Genomic DNA, 18,707 nt, shown 5'->3' with positions numbered 1-18,707 from the left:
CTTTTTTTAATGGCAAGATGTCACCCCAAGGAAGACAAGGCATCGGCCCCGGGTCTTCTCTCATCCCCAAGAACTTACCAGGCCTTTGTAAGGCGATAAACAATAGCTCAAGGATTTTTCTTTCTTTCCTTTTCTATTTTTATAGGGGTAAAATCCCTTTTTACACACCTCCGTATATTCATATATTGTCTTACAGATCTTTAGGATTTTGTCTCTTTCCATCATTATTTTAGTAGACTTCTCTAACTACCTCACAACTAGCAGGAACTCCCAGAACGGCCGCCTAGCAGGTCATCAGAAGAGGGTCACTAGAACTCCCATCTAAAATAGGTCTTTCAATGCCTGACAATGCCTTGCAAGAGGCAAGGACTACTCAGACCTCCCTCAAACATACCTAACCTAAACCTGGGACTGCATGCCTTGATTGCCAGTCCCCAACAAACAAAAGAAAGTAACCTTTACACGCACATATATCATGAATTGCTTAAGGGAAAAGACTCGGAAAGGGGACGAAACCACCTGGAATGGCCACAAGAAGCTCCTTCGCAGCAAAGGCTCCCTCCAGCGACTTCATCAACCTGTATGGTGCAATCACTAAAACAACAAAGCATTAAACGTACCTGCACCAAATAGAGATAGGGCCCTCTTGGCCTAAAGAAATAACACATATCACTGCAAACTAACTGGCCCTCTTGGCCTAAAATGGATAGTTCATTCTAATCCATGCAATATATAATGTCCTTGGCATATACAGTACATCCTATCAAACTAATCAAAATAGCATAAAATAGAAGAACTAGCCTCATGCTACTCATGCGAGTCAACTAAAAGCTTAATCTACGCTCTTTGTAGATTCACTTGCCCAAGCCTTTCTACTGATATCTCAGTAATAATGGCCATCTCTTCTTGGGTACTATGAGCTGAATGAATGACATCATTAGGTTGATATATCTCATCCCCTTGGTCATCATTCAAACGAATCACTTGTCCCAACTTTCTAGTAACTCCTCCTATCGAGAGAATCATGGATTTATGATCGTTCGACTCTTCTCTAATTGGATCATTACATATGTCAATGATACGATCCAAACTAGACAGAGCTTCAAGCCTAGACCCATCACATAGATGCATCTTAGGGCGGCAGTCCCTATTGTCAAATGTCGCATTATGGCCTTTAGTTGCATCCTCTTGGGAATCCATCAAAGCATGTCCACATGCAATTCCTGGCCCTTCATCTGACACACCAATAATATTTTTAGGGGTTTTGGGCCTCCAAAACCATCTCATATTCCTTTTCATATTCTTAGACTGCCTCATCTGCCCACATTGCTCCAATGGACTCACTGTGGATTTATCACCATTACCAGATGGCCTCATAGCCTTATGGCTTCTATTTAGTACAGGTGGACCTTGGGCATGCTGCATCTTCTCTACGCGAGATGTCTTTACTTACCTTTGTCCACTCTGTAACAACTGCTTAGCCATAGGAACCATGCTTTTACTAAAAGGAATAAAATCTACTCGAAAGCATGATTCATCTATAAATTGGAAAGGTCTCTCAAGAGCCTTACTAGGAGCATAACTAGAACCACTCATAGAATGCTCATCTAAGCTTGTAGTTCTAATGGTTCTATCAATTCCACCGTCACAACTACCTCTCATGGAAGTGTTGCAAGCCTTGATGGGACTTACTGGGCTTGGAATCTTTTCATCCACAAGGACTATATTATCCCTACTATTGCCATTTTCTGCTTGGAGATTTTGGCTACCAAGGTTCCACTCATAGGCTGCCTTGGTATCAACAAGTGAGCTGTCTCCTTGTAAAAATGGTTGGAAGCTAGGATGCACTTGTATTGAGCAAGGAAAATTCCAAAAGTTTTCCCAACTTCTCTGAATATGTCCCTCTTAATCAATGGCATGCATCTTTGCTTCCCTTAATGACTTAGGATTCCGCATTCCCACTTGGATTTGCATGTTAATCTCCAAGCCACTCAAAAAGAGCTCACATAGCACATCACCTGGCAATGCAATAGCTCTTCTTGGCCAAAGCCTCAGAATATCATCAAAGGCTCTAGCATTTTCTTTAACAGAAGGATAGGACTCTTGCCTAATCTGCATCAGCTGCCCTAAAACTTGGGTCATAGGCACCTTCTTCTCATATTCATCTAAAAATCAATCACTCAACTCCTTAAAGGATTTAATAGACTCCCTTGGGAGGCTCCAGAACCATTTTCTAGCCTCTCCCTTTAGGGTACTTGAGACTATGAGCATCTGATGAACACCATTGAACCCACTTGCAAGGCAAGTTAGGCCGTATTCTCGTAAATGCACCATCGGATCCTGATTAACTAGCCCATGAGACGCTGGGAGATCCCTATAAGGAGGAGGGCATTTAGTCCTTTCCTTCGGGATCAACCCTGGGCCATTAAAATCCTCATATTCATGACCTAACTCTAATGTTTTGGGATCTCCAACCTCTTCCATTTCCACCTTTACTAGTGTAGGAAGGTTAATATCATCCTTGCTATCCCTTTCTGCCAACTCACAGAGCTTGCTAAAAGCTATTGAATCTGGCTTGGAAATAATTAGAACTACCTCTCGAGTTATCATATCTAAGTAGGTTGATGATATGATTTATGAGGTCCTACGCAAGTAAGTTTTCTAGGTTAATAGTGTGACTAGGGGCGTCGATCCTTACTAGTGGATAGACTACAAAGCTCATTACCACTTCTTAAACGAATGCAACTCTTGCATAGGTCATAGTCCTCGGGTTTGTGGGTTAAAAACTATAGTGATTCACAATTCAATCGTGAGTGTGTGTTGAAATGTGTGAGTTCTCTTTTTGTGTGTTGGTTGGTTTTGTTGTTCTTTTTGTTTTTCTTGGTTAATGTTGTTGTTATTTCATTTTTATTTTTCAATTTTTTGAAACAAATTTAAGACAAAACCACTTGTGGGATACACTCCTAATTGTGATGTCCAATGTATAAGTGTGTGTGTCATGTAATAAGTGGTTGTGGGTTAGTGCTATGGTGCACAGTAAGTGAGTGCACAGTGTTTGTGGGTACTTGACAAATATGCAAGGGCACTTATGTGCATACCATGATGTCTATATGTGCAGAGTAAGTAACTATAAGTGCTGTGAGTCCTAGAGTGGGTGTTGACTATATACTGTAAGTGATGTGAGTCCTAGAGTGGGTGTTGACTATATGCAATAGTATTCACAAGGACACATAAGTACCCACAAGTATGCAAGGATGCACACTATTGCACACATGTGATTACTAGTGTTCTTTTATGCTATAAGCTTTGATGTTTCAAAACATGACTCCCAAAGCATTGCAACAAAAGGTAATAGAGGAACGCTTGCTCTTAGCCACTTGGATGATCTTTGTTGAGATCAACCTTGCCACTATGCAAGGTGGAGTGGATAGCATATGTAGGATGTCATTCAATGCAAAAGCAACTAGCTCATCACAAGACTCCCTCTTTGATCTTGTGCAAAGAAGACTATTTGACTAATGGACATGCTCCAAGTCGGAAAGCACATCACACAAACCATTTTGATTGGGATGAGAAACACATCGTCAACTCAAATACAAAGCAAAGATCCCTTTAGTGGCTAAACAACTAGTAAATACTGAGCATGTGACAACCCTTACAGTTTCATAGAACAAATTGAACAAGTCAGCAAGGCAAATAATCTTGTAGGTGAAGCCCGACATGCACAAGCTTTCAAGCTTTGCCTACATAAAAAAGGACACACTTAGTTCACATGTCTAGATGCCACGGCGTAGGCCTCTTTTATACTACTAAAGAACTTGTTCATCAAGAGTTATATTGAAGATGGCTATGTACCCAATCTTGACATGTCATGTAAGATTTTTGGATTTTTCTTCCCTCTTGCAATTTGTTCTTGTTCCATTTTCTTTCAATTTTTGCTTATTGGATTATGAAGGCTACCAACAATGTGGCCTAGCACCCATCAAATGAAGATAATTACCTCATTTGCAATATTTTTTATTATTAAGAGAAAACTCCAAAAACTTTATTATAAATAACTATGTTTGCATAACCTTGATGCAGTAGAGACATGGAATCATTTGTAAGAAGCTTCTGCTATACTGAAATGACTAGATTTTTTGGTTGATTTTTATTGTTTTTGAGGCCTAAATGGTTGATTTTGATGGATTTTGAGTAATGAGTGGTTGTTTTTGAAATGTTTGAAAGTTTTTTTGGGTGATATTGATCATGTTTTGGAATCTCATGATGATTCTCGATAGAAATATGAAGCTTTGTGATGTTTTGGTAAGTTCTGTTGAGGTTCTGATTGGTTCTCATACCTTCTGTTTAGCTTCTGTTTTGTTCTGATTTTCTTCTCTATGAAGTATGGATTGATGATTGATGAAGTTTGAGGTCTTTTAAAAGCTTATTGAATATTTTTTGATAGTTTGGAATGGTTTTAGTATGAGTTATGAGGATCTGTTATTCTCTGTTGACTTTCTGTAAACCTTCTATTTCTGTTTTGTTCTGTTTTGTAGATCTTCTGTAAGTGTTCTGTGGAATGACAGTGTGACTTTGGAAAAGTTTTCTAACTTTTGGAAATGATAAATCTAAGTTCAAAAGAGATCAAACAAATGGAAGAAGTAGCTGTTGAAGACTGAAGAGCAGACTGAAGTGATAGAGACAGAAGTGAGCTATGAAGAGACATTGTAGTGGCTTTGGTGCCCTTTCATACCTCCCATGCCTCTTGGGAGGTGCATCCACGACCTAAGAAGGATTATTATGAGTGATTATTTAGTATTGTAGTAAGGAGATGATGTACTATTGATTGATTGAGAGAGAGAGAGTCGGGGATAGCCAATTCTATCAAAACAATGTATCTATCTATGAGAGATTGAGAGAGAAAACTATGACAACAATGAAGATGAATACTATGTGATTATTTCCATTCAAAAGTGGTGTATTCTTTTGTATTTCTCATTCTATTGATGGATTCTGTGAAGATGTTGAAGATTATGGTTGATTCTATCAAATCCGCGGGAGATATCTACTATGAGGCTGCGTGAAGATTTGTTCTTTTCCTTGTTGTGGTTCTCTAAAGAATGAAACAAAAGCTTGTTGATGTTACAAGATGGATTTTCTTGCAGTAGAAACCCCTTTTCCTTGGTGTTCCGCTTGGGGCTCCATGTTTTTTGTGCGCAACCAGGGAAACTTGCCATCAACATGCATCAAAAGAGGCTGAAAATGAAGGAAATGGCATTACCAAGAAGAGGAAAATTTAATGGATGCTTGCAAAATTCCTTCTTCCATTGAAGAGTTGGAGATTCTCATTATCAAAGCCACTTTCTACAAGAAGTTCATCCCACAATGGCAGAAACATATTACCATCAGGATGCAAGCTCTATGTGGTGGACTATTTCCTCTTCTTGTTGAAGCAACAGAAACTTGCATCTTGGTGGCAAATTGTTTGGGAACAAACTAAAGGGTAGAAACAAAGAGAATGACCATCCATGGAAAATTTGGCATTCATTGAGAAGTTTCCAAACATCATCAAGTGGGATATCGTGAAGAAGCTTCAGGAGTCGTGGTCAGTGGAGGTTCATGAAAACAAGAAAGAAAAGAGTTGGAATTTATTTGTGAATGCTCAACAACAAGATACGTGGGATGCTTGGTGTTTTGACAATCTTTTGTTTGTCCAATTAGCAACCCACTGGAAGTTGGTAGACAAAGTGTTCTTTACAACATACACTATTGAAACCATTAGAAGCTAGCATTATTATAATGATGGCACAACAACGATCCTAAGAAGGATGAGTTTTGATACTTTCAGAACGGAATGTCTTCCCCTCTATAGTGGTTTGAAAGCTGAATTTAGAGATGTTGAAAAGAAGGAAGTAGAAGAGATGCTGGCCAGAGAATCCTCCAGAGACTGAAGCCCCTCTTTGATTCTATTCTATTGAGTACAGATCAACTATTTGGAGCCAACCCCTTGATGAATGACGCAATCAAGAGGCAAGCATTAGAACGAGTCCAGAGGTATGTGAGAAGAGAGAAGGAAAGAATCAAGGCTTGAGAATGAGCTTGCAAGCAGAAGCCTCCTTTGACATCCTAAAAGCACTCTTTATAGAAATCCCCATGGCGACTCAAGGTCCCCTTCCTAGTTAGATTCGTCCTGGAAATATTGATGACAAGCCAGCAAATGTAGTCCCATTGCCAATTTTTAAGGGAGAGTATAATGAAGACCCTGATCTTCATGTAGCAGAGTTTATGGTACCATGTGTGGCTAACAATGCCAAAAGCCCTGAGCACTGGTTAGCGATATTCCCCGCCACTTTTAAGGGCGTGGTATTTCAATGGTATGACAAACAAGCAGCAGGAACTTTTGACACATAGGACGACCTGAAGTTGGCCTTCCTCATTAAATTCAGGCATGAAGGTTTTGAAGAGCGGATGCGAGAGGAGTTCATGAACCTAAGTCATTCCTCTGGAGAAAGAGTAGAAGCTTATGTCTCATGAATGGAATCTATCCTAAAGAGATGGACTAACCATCATTTGGATGAAGGTATCCAGAAAGGAGTGTTCCTCAGAGGCCTACAACCAGAAGTTCGCAAGTTTGTAGAATTAAGAAGACCAATCAATCTACAAGCTGCAATGAAAGGTGCAAGATTGTATGACGAAGTTGAAGCAAGGTTGTCAATGACTCGAGGAAGAGGAGTCTTGCCTCCTCCCATGCCAGGAATGGTATACCCACCAAATGCAGTCCCAAGGATAGCTCCCTACCCCTATTCCCATATGCAAATAGTGCCGCAGTACAATGCACCTAATCCACAGTGGCCATAGACAACAATACCTCAAATGATGGTTCAACCACAACAACAGTGGCCTCAAACAATTCCTCCAATGGTGATTCAAAAATAGTGGAATCCTATCAACTGGAATCAACAACCCCAAGTATCAACAAGAGCTCTGAATCAAAATCAGAATAGAGGACCTCTTGGATCAACCCAACCCGTGTATGCAATAATTAAAGAAGATTCCCAAAACCCTACTACAAGCACTCCAAGAGGTGAAAATCTAAAGGACTACTTATCCAACTCAGTCACAAGTATCAAAAAAGAGCTTATGGATGTGATTATAGAGAAGCTATAGACATTGAAGATGAATACCGCCAATATATCCACTCCTGCGGGAGGTGGGAGAGATATGATGCATTCTAATACATGGTGCGGAAAGTGCCATCAAGTGGGACATTTAGCCACTGAATGTACCCAAAAACCAACCATTCCTAGAGCCTTTTTTTCATACTATTTGAGGAAGAACCATATAGAGGATATCGCAAGATTCAACTTACTAGAATCCAAAATGACAACGCATGACATTGGACCAAAGCCTAGGGAGTTTGGTCCTAATTTTGGTGAGGTTTCCCTCTCAAAGTTACAGAGGACGACAATCTGGCGGTGGCCAGAGATCATAAGTGGAGTGTTGTAGATGTGGAGAAAAGGGTTATATCTCACCGAATTGTCCAAACCCTAGAAGATCTATGGATTACAAGCCCTTATGCAGTCGATGCAAAGGAGAAGGCCACACTACAAAGATTGTCCAAGTCCAACCCCTGTGAAATCTACTTCTTATGATACCCAATAGAAGATCCAAGAACCTAGTTCCAATTTGATGGAATGGAAAGTGGCCGCAATAATGCAAGCAAAGAAAGGAGAACCCGTAGTTCCAAAAGAGAATGTTCCTTCTACAAAGACGGTGAAATTCAACCTCCCTCTGGAAAAACAGAACAACGCAATCCAGAATAAGGAAGTACAAAGCACCACAAAGCCACAGAGAGCTACAGAGACAGTTTAAGAGATAGGACTCCAGGTCCAGGAAAGAGAGGATACAGAAGTACCTCCTCATGAAGAAGAAGCACAGATGTTGCTGCTCCTAGAAGAAAAATGAAAAATAAAAGTGGGTGTGGCCCAATTTCCTAGTCGATTGGAAAAGCTTGTGGATCCTATCAAAGAGTATGATTTGATCAAAGACCTAGACACCTTTAAACCAAACCTAACATTCTGACAGTTGTTGATGTTGTCTCCCAGTTCCCGAAAGAGATTTAAAAGCATCTTGACAAGAAGACACGGCCTAAGGATTGCTCCCCCAACAACAACAAAGTCCAATAGAGCCTAAGAACCTGCGAAGGAAGTGGATGTGGCTAATGCCTTCCTACATCCTAGAACCCTAGAGACTAGTGTATGGATAGAAGGATGCTTTATTTCAGATGCATTGATTGATGGAGGCTTATCAGTAAACATAATGACGGATGTGACAATGAAGGATCTAAGTTTGCAAGGAAATCAACCTACACAATGGCTTATCAGATTGGCAGACCAAAGCAAAATTAAATCGTTGGGCATCCTCCCATGCGTAAAAACAACCCTGGTAGGAAGAGACTATTGATTGACATATTTGGTGGTCAAACCAAATTCTTATGGAACCTCATAGCCTCTGTTGTTGGGAAGACCTTGGCTTTTTGAAACAAGAGCCAAGATGGACTGGTTCAAAGGCACTCTAACCCTAGGTAGAGGATCCAATAAAGAGGTGTTGAAATTGTATGGATCGCAAAAAGGCAATGGATCCGCATCCATCGAAGTCATAATAGACTCCTCCAACGAAGTAACAGATGGCACATCAGGAGATGAAGAAGCTGTTAAATAGATCTTTCCCAAGAAAACAGAGGCACATTCCCTAACAATGGGCATTGTAAGCCAACTAGTGAAGAAAGCAAAGTCTTTGTCCATGGGAGAATACCTCCTCCCTCAACTCGAATTGACTTCTAAAATCACCTCTGACAACGGAATAGAAGCATGGATGTATTGTTCTCCCTGTTACATGGTAGTCGCAGAGTCAGAAGCAGAGACAAAAGTAGAGATAGAGCCAGAGACAGAGGCAGAAGTAGAAGCAGACACAGAGATGGAGGACCTGTTCTTCTCCTACAAAGTCTCTATAGAAGCAGAGACAGACCCCCCAACGGAAGAGGATGAAAATGATGAGGAAGAAAATGAAGCATGTTATGAAAGTGCAGATGAAGAAGTTTCTCTGATAGCGAATGATCTAGTTGATGTCCTTATAGAGACCTCAGAGGCCGAGGATCTCAGGGTGTTGGATGGAATGGCCATGGTTCCATTTGGGTTGACCAATGGACCACAAAGTATGCAAAATCTGCATAAGCAATGGATAAAATGTATAAAATTTAAGTTCACCAATGGCTCCTATCGCCTTAACCATTCATTGTGGAGAAAAGATGATAATGATGCCCCTTTTTAACATAAGCCAGAGCCATCAGAGCCACAACTTATAGAAGGTCCCTGATATGTGAAATTCTTAGACGCGTCCTCTGAAGATGAATCCCTAAGTCCAAAAGAAATCACCACTCACACAGAAACAAACAAAGCTCTAATACCCTTCCAGCAATCTCAATAGACAAATGAGTCATCTGTTCAGAAGGAGGACACTAGTTCTAGTTGAATATCAAATGATGACACTGCTCCCTTGAAGGAGTCAGACCTCTATCTAGAAGCAATCCGTGGGACATTTATTCGCGAAGTGGAAGGTGAAAGGCAAGTGACATTTTTAGATACTGATAATATTGAACGTCACTTGAAAGTGGGTGTCAATCTTCCAGAAGAAGAACTAGTGGTCCTGCGAGACCTACTAGGAGAACTTAGACGTGTTTACTTAGTCGTACAAAGACCTAAAGGAGATTGACCCTACAATTTGTCAACATCACATTGAACTAGAGCCTGATGCCAAACCTGTAAGGTAAAGGCAACGACGTATGAATCCTAATTATTCTGCTCTAGTGAAGGTTGAATTATTGAAGCTCCTTGAAGTTGAGTTCATTTATCCTGTGGCTAATAGTAAATGGGTTTCGCCCATTGTGGTCGTACCCAAGAAGAACGGGAAACTTCGAATATGTGGACTTTCGAAAGCTGAACTCGAAGACGAAGAAGGATCACTTTCCCATCCCTTTCACATACCAACTTTTGGACACAGTGACAAGCTATGAGCTCTATTCCCTCTTGGATGGATTCAACAGATATAACAAAGTCCAAATCACAAAAGAGAACCAATCCAAAACAACCTTCACAACAAAAAGGGGAACCTATGCTTATAAAGTGATGTTGTTTGGGCTCTGTAATGCTCCTACCACCTTTCAACGAGTAATGATGGCTGCCTTCTAGAATCATCTGCATGATTTCATTGAGGTGTATCTCAATGACTTCTGTTTCTATAGCCTAATCCGTGAGCATTGGGAACACCTAGAGCAATGTTTTGGCCGATGCCGAGAGTATGGAATCTCTCTCAATCCCAACAAATGTGACTTGGGCGTCTCATCAGGAGTTCTTCTGGGCCATATTGTCTCTACACAAGGGATTGTAACAAACCTGGCGAAGATTGAGAAGATTGCCGCCTTGACAGCACCAACAAACCTCAAGCATTTTAGAGGATTTCTTGGCCATATGGGCTAGTACAGAAGATTTATTGCACATTTTGCAACAAAGGCATCCCCTCTACACAAGCTCCTAAGGAAAGATACGGATTTCCCTTGGACTGATGATTGCGAAGAAACCTTTAATACCCTAAAACAATGCCTCATCAGAGCAGCAGTCTCCTAATTGGACAAAGGAGTTCCATGTGCATACAGATGCATCAGTTGAAGGGCTAGGTGTTGTCTTATGTCAAAAGGGCCCCTCTAAATAAGATCAACCAATCTATTATGCAAGTCAAAAAGTAACCGACCGCGAGCAAAACTACACACTGACAGAGCTTGAGTACTTAGCAATGATGTTTGCACTAGAGAAGTTTCGACACTATCTACTGTCAATGCATTTCAAGTTCTACATAGATCATGAAGCCATGTCCCTCCTGATTAACAAAGCAAATGTTAAAGGATGAATGATAAGATGGTTGCTCCTGTTTCAAGAGTTCGATTTTGAAGTGGTCACTAAGCCCGGCAGCTCCCATGTCCTAGCCAATCATCTGTCACGGATGCCTCACACTGCAAAAGAGGAACAGGATGATCCAAACCTTCCTGATGCTTCTTTGTTTCTAGTCAAAATAGTTACTCCCTGGTATGCAGACATAGCCAACTTCCTGGCAACTCAACAGTATCCTCCTAGTATCTCAAGCCGTGAGAAGAAGAAGCTTTTGTTGGAATCAGCCCCCTACACCTTGCTAGGCAGTGCACTATACAAGAAAGGTAAAGATGAAGTGTTGCGAAGATGTGTTGTAGGAGACGAGATCGGGATTATTTTTAAGGCTTGTCATGACGAGCCATGTGGTGGACACTTCGCAGGAGAAGCAATAGCCAGAAAGACTCTACTTGTAGGATACTGGTGGCCGACCCTCCACAAGAATGCCTATGACTACTGCAAGAGATGCAATGCTTAACAGCGGCGGATGGCGAAACCCACCAAAACAAGTGCCATGCCACTGCAATCTATTCTTTCCCTAAAGTCATTCAAGAAGTGGGGAATTGATTTCATGGGTCCCATTGATCCACCCACCAGACAGAAGTAGAACAGATACATCCTAGTATGTACAGATTATGTCACAAAGTGGTGTGAAGCTAAAGCTTTGAAGTTTGATGATGGTAACAATGTAACCCTATTCATGTACGAGAATATTATCACCTGTTTTGGTAGTCTCCTCGAGCTAGTAAGTGACAAAGGTACTCATTTCCTTAACAAGATCATGGAAGAATTGATGGAATTGTATAAGATCTGCCATAGCAAGTCAACCCCTATTACCCTAGAGCCAACGGCCAAGTCAAAGTCACCAATCGCATCCTCTGCTCAATCCTCACAAGGATGATTGCCGCACATCATCGCGATTGGGATGATCGACTTACAAAGGTCCTCTGGGCATACAAAACCTCTTATAAGGCAGCTACATGACAAAACTCCTTTCCAATTGGTGTATGGTATAGAAGTTGTCTTCCTTGTTGAGCTGGAGTTGCCCTCTTTGCGAGTGGCAGTCAAAGAATGCCTCGGAGATGATGAGTCCCTCTAGCACTGCCTGCTGCATTTGAAATGTTTGGATGAGATTCGCCAGATGGCCCTGCAATGCATGGAAACCACTCAAGCATGATGCAAGGCCTATCATGACAACTTCATCAAGCACAAGGAGTTCAAAGAAGATGATCTTATCTTGGCCTATGATTCGCGATTTGGGAAGTTTCATGGCAAGCTTCAACAACGTTGGATGAGTCCCTATAAGGTACTTGCTGTCAATTCTAATGGCTCTGTCCAAGTGTAGGTCATTGATGCCTCTAATGATCCCTTTCTGATCAATGGCTATCTCTTAAAGAAGTATTTCCCTCCCTCGAATCCTAACAATCATAGTTGATGCACCCTTTCCCTTGTGGCCGTCGCACTGTCCTTCTCCTTGTGCTTCTGATAGCCCTTATGATCTTCCTCATGAGGCAGTATCATTCTACTAGTCCCTCCCAAACATCTCCCATCCTTACTATGTTCTCCTCTCGTCTGATCTAGCAGTGGTAATATGAATGGTCATGTCACATGGTATTTCTGCCATACTCTTTATTTTTATTTTATTTTAAAAAAATAAGAAAATAAAACAAACAAACAAACTGTTATGCGAGAAAAGGAAGCAATTCCCTGTCATAACAGGCCTCGTTCCAAGGAAAGGTGGCCAACACCCTTGGGCAGGAAGCTGGCTGTGGAAAATGTGGTAGCACCCAGTAGTCTAGAAAGTTGATCCATCAATTAACATCTCCAAAACTGAGTTCCAAAGCCGCCTCCCTTGGTACATTATGTCATGTGCCTCTCTGCCGAGGTCTTCTAGCAAACAACATGTTCTATATCTAATATACAGTTTCGATATGTTGGCTACCTCCTTGGGTATGCCTCTTCATCAACAGACGAAGCAATCTTCATCGACAATCCCCTGAATGATGTGATTTTTCATCCTAACTAGATGGAAATTTGAGTATGGTCTGCCCTCTGTATCTATCAATGAGCATGAGACGGAGGGTGGGGTGAGTGACCAGTCATTTTTCTTCAATTCAATTGAGAGGTACGATGTGTGAATGGAGTATTGCATGCACAGGTTGGGCCTCTCAGTGTAGAAAGCACGATCTATTCATGTGCACTACACTATAAGGCTCCCTGGCCTTCCTTCTCGCACCATATACCGACACAGGGTGGGATGCATAGTTGCACCATCAATTGCGCATAACGCATATAACCTTTGCACATCTGAATGTGAGGATTACATCAATGGGTTTTAGGAATGGGCTGCCCTCTGTATCTTTCAACAGTTTGAGACAAAGGGTGGGATAAGTGTGACTGGTGTTTCTCCTCAATCAATTCCAAGAAGTGAGATTGAGGGACATTACGACAATTGAAGTCAGGTATGTTTCCGTTTCCCTCTGCACACACTGGACATGTCTCTGCCACCATCACAAGCCATGTCACCCTATTCTGTACATTGCATGATAAGGTTCCTTGGCCTTCCTGCTTGCACCTATGCCAGATGGGTGAAATGCACGAATGCACCATCAATTGTGCACAGTGGCATACTCCCTCCCAATCACTTTCCCCTTGTTTAGTTCTACACCGGTCATGAGTTATGGGATTTCATGTTTATTCATGGAGCGATGTGCGTCATGGGGTGAGCGACTGTTCTATCATCCTCTTGAGTACCCGTGAGCTGAGAGTTCTATTCTTCATTATTGACAGTTGAATCAACAAAGTTTATCGACAAAGCTACCTCCCTGGGTGTTGTTGTATGGTTTTTGCCATGCTAGACATATTCTATGGTGCGCCCTGGTCCCTCCTACCGCCCAACGACGATTTCAATCTTCCTACATCAACAACGACAGTTCCCTTCAATCCTCTACGCAATGGGCCAAGTGTCCCTAACCCTACCTTTCTGTTTGCAAGTGTGTGTTATGTCTTAAGTGTGGGGACACCAACGTCCAGTTGGTTGACAAGTCTGTGGCCATGTCGATCAATCTACCCTAACCGGTAAGGTCTTAAGTGTGGAGATGCATCCCTACGCCTGATGTGCATACCCCCTACATATGTCATTACCCAATCATGCGTGTCTACCACATACTAGTTCTGCCCTGATGGGGTCCCTTCCTCACCTACCCACCCTTCTACCCCTTATCATCGAGGTCGTTTCCCTTGTGGTTGCTTTTATTTGCGTACTTTTTTTCATTTTCTATGTGAACATACCCTACGTTCCCGCTCCAACCTTATAGTCCTATTTGTCCCTTCGAATGACACACTTTTTCTTTTTACATCCCCTTGTTTCAGCTTACCATCTCTGTGTTATTAAATTTTGAGGCTTTTCCCATCCAATTGGATGTATTTCCATGCAAACACGCCCTTATCGCTTCTGAACAATGATCTAACATACCAGTCCTATCCTATGCTTTCCCTTTGATATTTTTTCTTTTCATCATCTATCAGTCTAACGTACGGTTTGTCCGTAATAATTTTTTGTGTGGTTTCGTGCCTTTTTCACGTACGTTTTTTACATTTTTCCATGTGAACCCACCCTATTCTCCTCAAAAATCAATTCTGACTAGATAGCCTTGTTCGGACATCCTTCCTACACAATTCTTCTTTTCCTTTTGCCCTATTTTTCCCTCTGGATTTTTTGTTATTAATTTTTATTGGTGTTTTTTATCTCAATTTTTTTGTATTTTCCATGTGAACATCTCCAAAACCCATCTGAACTACGATTTGATGTGATCACCCTAAAGCCTATATATATCCTAACATTTTTTTTTAATTGCCCTTCATTCCGGTGCACAGATCCTTCGCTATTAATTTTCGAATCCCGTTTCGAATATGATTTTTGGGTTTTTTCCATGCGAACGGGGATTCTTTTGCTCGACATTGTTTCTGATGTGATAAGATTGTCGGGCACAATTTTCTGCATAATTTTCCTTCTTCCCTTCCGGCTAATGGATTTTTCAATATCAATTCCTGTATGCGTTTTCGGAGTCGATTTTTGCATTTTTTGCATGTGAACCCTTCCTTATCCCTTGGGTATGTGTTTTATTGTACTCGCCTTGTGAATCCCCTTCTCGCTGATATTTTTCCTTTTTACTGCCCTTCGTTTCGGTGCCCGGATCTTTTTATATTAATTTCCACGTCTCTTTTCGGGGGTCCTTTTTTGGTTTTCTCTAGGTGATCGGGTCTTATCTCCGTCAGAATAGTGTTCTGACATGATAGGCTTGTCTAGCATGTCTTTTCTCACAACTTTTCTTTTTCTCGCATTTCAATTTGGCAAATGGATTTTTTGATCTTATTTGTCGTATGCGTTTTTGGGCCTGATTTTTGAATTTTTCCCACGTGACCAGGGCCTGACTTGATCTCGAACACCCAGTTGTACTTTTCCGCAATCTCCCCCTCGCCTTCCGGCCCAGTTTTTCTTTTTACCGCATTGCGTTTCAGCTCACGATTTGCCTGTTATTAAATTTTCTTTGTTTTGTCGTGTCCTCGTGCACCTCGCCTCGCGCGTAAACACACGTGTTTTTGCTTTTACGTGCCTAACGATGCCCCTGGAGCGTCCACACCTTCCCCATCGTCGTCCCAGCCCCCGTTGCTTCCCACCACTGCAAATTTTTTTACCTCGCCCCGCGCCTAAGCACGGAACGAGGGGGTAGTTATTTTTCTCTTCATTTATTTTTTTTCGTTATTCTTTTTTTTCATTTTAAAAAAAACCAAAATTCAAACTACCCCCCTTTCCTTCTCCTCTCTCTCTCCTTTTCTTTCTCTCTCTCTTCTCTCTCCCTGACCCCTCCCTCTCTCTCCCCTCTCTCCCTACTTCTTCTTCTCTTACCATCTTCTCTCTCCCTTCTCTCTCTTCTTGAGAGCAGAGTTTTGAGCTTGGGATGTACCTAAAATTTGCAAAAAAATCGGAATTTAGAGGAAAAATATTTGACATCGAAGGCGGCAACTGCAGTTAGGACGATTTTAAGCACCAAGTGAAAGACGACTTTTAAAAGGCGCTCAAGCGACACTTGTGGATTTTTGATAATTTTTCTGACTGCTGTGCGGGATGCCAGGAGCTGCCAATCAGTGTGGGATGTCGAGACGGACACACAGGATTTTTCAGAGCTCGAAATGGAGTCCGAACGAGGAAGAGGCCAAAAATTGGCCAAGATTCAAAGAGGTGGACAAAATTTTAGACCAAAGGGGGGTGCCCTTTGGGACCTTAGACCCCCCCCCCCCCCCCCCCCCTCAAATTTTATGCAACAACTCATGAAGAAATCGTGGATGAAGAAGCGTGAAGCATAGCGGTAACAGGCGCATTTTTCGCCATCATCCCCCCCCCCCCCCCTCTAATCATGATGTGGGGCTGTAAGTACCCCATGCAACCGACATTGGGCCTCAACTTCTCCCTCTTGGCTGATGATATCGCCAGTTTTTGCGCGAGATATGGCTGTCTGGATGAAGAGATCTGATTTTAGTCTTTCTCTCTCCTCCCTCTCTCTCTTCTCTATGGGCTGTTCATGTGTACCATCTTGAAGGAGGAACCGGGAGGGAGAATGAAGGAAATGGTGATGGAGATTGATAGAGATGCTGAAGATTGAAGTACAGCATTGGATTAAGAGCAATGGAGGCTCCGTCTGCTGGTTATGCAGTCATTCAAGGCGTCTCGGGTTACGTAAAAACACGGTATGACCATTTTTATGAGGAAAATGAAGGATTTTTTATAGTTTATGATGATAATTATGTTCTTATTGGACGAAAATATCATGACATAGAGTTCAGTGTATTTTTATTAAGAGGATAGTAGCATGAGTGTTGTCTCGGTGCTATCCTTACATCGCCGCAACAAGTTAGGGAATAAGCATTTGAAAGCCTGGTTGTGCACACCACATGTCTGATTGAAAATTATGCTTAAACACTTTAGGATCATTCACTTTGCATGTGCATGTAAACCATGGTATCGAATAAAAAGACTGGATGCATAGCACCTATTTTCAATGACAATGACCCACGCTTGAGTGTGGAAAGGCATCCTAAGCCGTAGGATAGTTGGTTGTTTCTTGGGGAATCATTTGGTAGGGACACATCGTATCTCTTGGACGACTATAAAAAAAATGAAAGAGTGGAGTTTGTTCGTTTGTTTTATATGTTGAGCAGCGCATCAAGGGGCCAATCCCTGCGATGTAGGAGAACTGCAGTGGGGCCGTGGTGTTTCCACCGAGAGGTTACCTCCCATGTATGTGATTATCGTGGCATTTATTGCCAATGTGTATGGGTTCTCCCTCTGTGGAGTTTATAGAAAGGGAAACCTTGGACTACAAAACTATAAAACTATAAACGCATAGATTAGGCTTTAGGGCAGTTCGTCCTTTAGCAGCAAATTGACGCTCCTGGTCTGCGAGGCCGTGAGGGTGTGTTTGTCTATTATGAGCGTGAGGTCCGGCTAGTGCCATAGCCAGTGCCGGTCCATTTGAGGTCCCATCACTTCTTCCTCCTCCTCCTTCTTCTTCTTCTTCTTCTTCTTCTCTTTCTTCCTCTTGTTTCTCCTCCTCCCTTCCTCTTCCTTCTTCTCCCCATCTTCTTCTTCCCCTCCTCCTCCTCCCCCTCGCCTCTTCTTCTCCTCCTGCTTCCCTCCTTCCCCCTCTCTTTCTTCGCTTCGCCTCCCTCCTTCCTCGCCCTCCTCTTCTTCTTCTTTCTTCTTCCCCCTTTTTTCTCCTTCTTCTCCCTCCACCCCGCCTACTACCTCCCTCCATCCCACCACCTCCTACCTCCCTCCACCCCGCCGCCTACTCCCTCCGTCCACCCCCATCACCAATTGCTCCCACCCACCGTCATCCCCCGCCATCTCTACTAGCCTCCCCGCCCGCCGCCGTGTAAACCCCCCCCCCCCCCCATTTCCCTTCCTGCCCGCCCATGGCCCCCCTCAATTTGGGCCTCCCCCATTTCCCTCCTCGCCCGCCCATGGCCCCCCCTCTATTTTGGGCCCCCCCTCTATTTGGGCCCCCCTATTTTTAACCCTCCCCCCCCTCCCCCCCACATTAACCTCCCCGCCCGCTTGTGCCCCCCCCCCCCCCCCCCCCTTTTTCTAACCCACCTGCCCACATCCCCCCCCCCCCCCCTTGTCCATCCACCCACCCACCACCAAAAGCGAACGAAAACAAAAAAAACAAAACCACTCCCTTAGCCCCTATTCCTCCATTGCGGCCTTCAAGCCCCCTTTGCCCCTGTTCTTCCGCGGCTCTATGTCACCCCATTGACACCCCTATCTCGTCCTCCCACCTTGTTTGCGGGTGGATGTTCACGCGTGAGGACATGCGTTCTCGACTCGTTCATGCGATGATGCGTGCCATCCGAGCACACGCTACTGTTCACACATAGCCCGAGTACCTTCTTTTATTTTTTATTTTTTATTTTTTAAAATACCCATTAACACTCAAAAAAAACACCTAAAATGCTTTTAAAATCAAAATTCATAAAAAAATTTGGTTTATCTTGCTAGTTATAATATCAAGAATTAATTGCAAAAAAATCAAATCCTTCAAAATTCATTGAAAATTAAGAAAAAATCAATAAAAATCAAAAAAAGCATTAAAATTTAGTTTGACTACTTTTTGATTATTTTATAAGCTGAAAAAGCCTTGACACATGATCACCCTATTATTTTCATGCCAAATATTAAATTTT

General features: G+C 42.4%; 1 protein-coding gene across 1 annotated transcript in view; it reads left to right on the top strand.

Annotated features, from left to right (window-relative positions):
• Positions 1–4,580, top strand: part of LOC148038935 (transcription factor SCREAM2-like) — a 45,581-nt gene extending 41,001 nt beyond the window's left edge. Inside the window, exon 3 of the mRNA XM_087674812.1 lies at positions 4,539–4,580. Within this exon, the coding sequence (XP_087530938.1) occupies positions 4,539–4,565 (27 nt within the window). The 3' untranslated portion in view covers positions 4,566–4,580. The remainder of the gene's footprint in view (positions 1–4,538) is intronic.
• The last annotated feature ends 14,127 nt before the right edge of the window (positions 4,581–18,707 follow it).

Source organism: Lygodium microphyllum, chromosome 3 (genome assembly GCF_053477565.2).
Source record: "Lygodium microphyllum isolate KBCC chromosome 3, Lygodium_microphyllum_v1.1.10, whole genome shotgun sequence".
NCBI lineage: Eukaryota > Viridiplantae > Streptophyta > Polypodiopsida > Schizaeales > Lygodiaceae > Lygodium > Lygodium microphyllum.
This window is presented reverse-complemented; position numbering and strand designations above follow the sequence as displayed.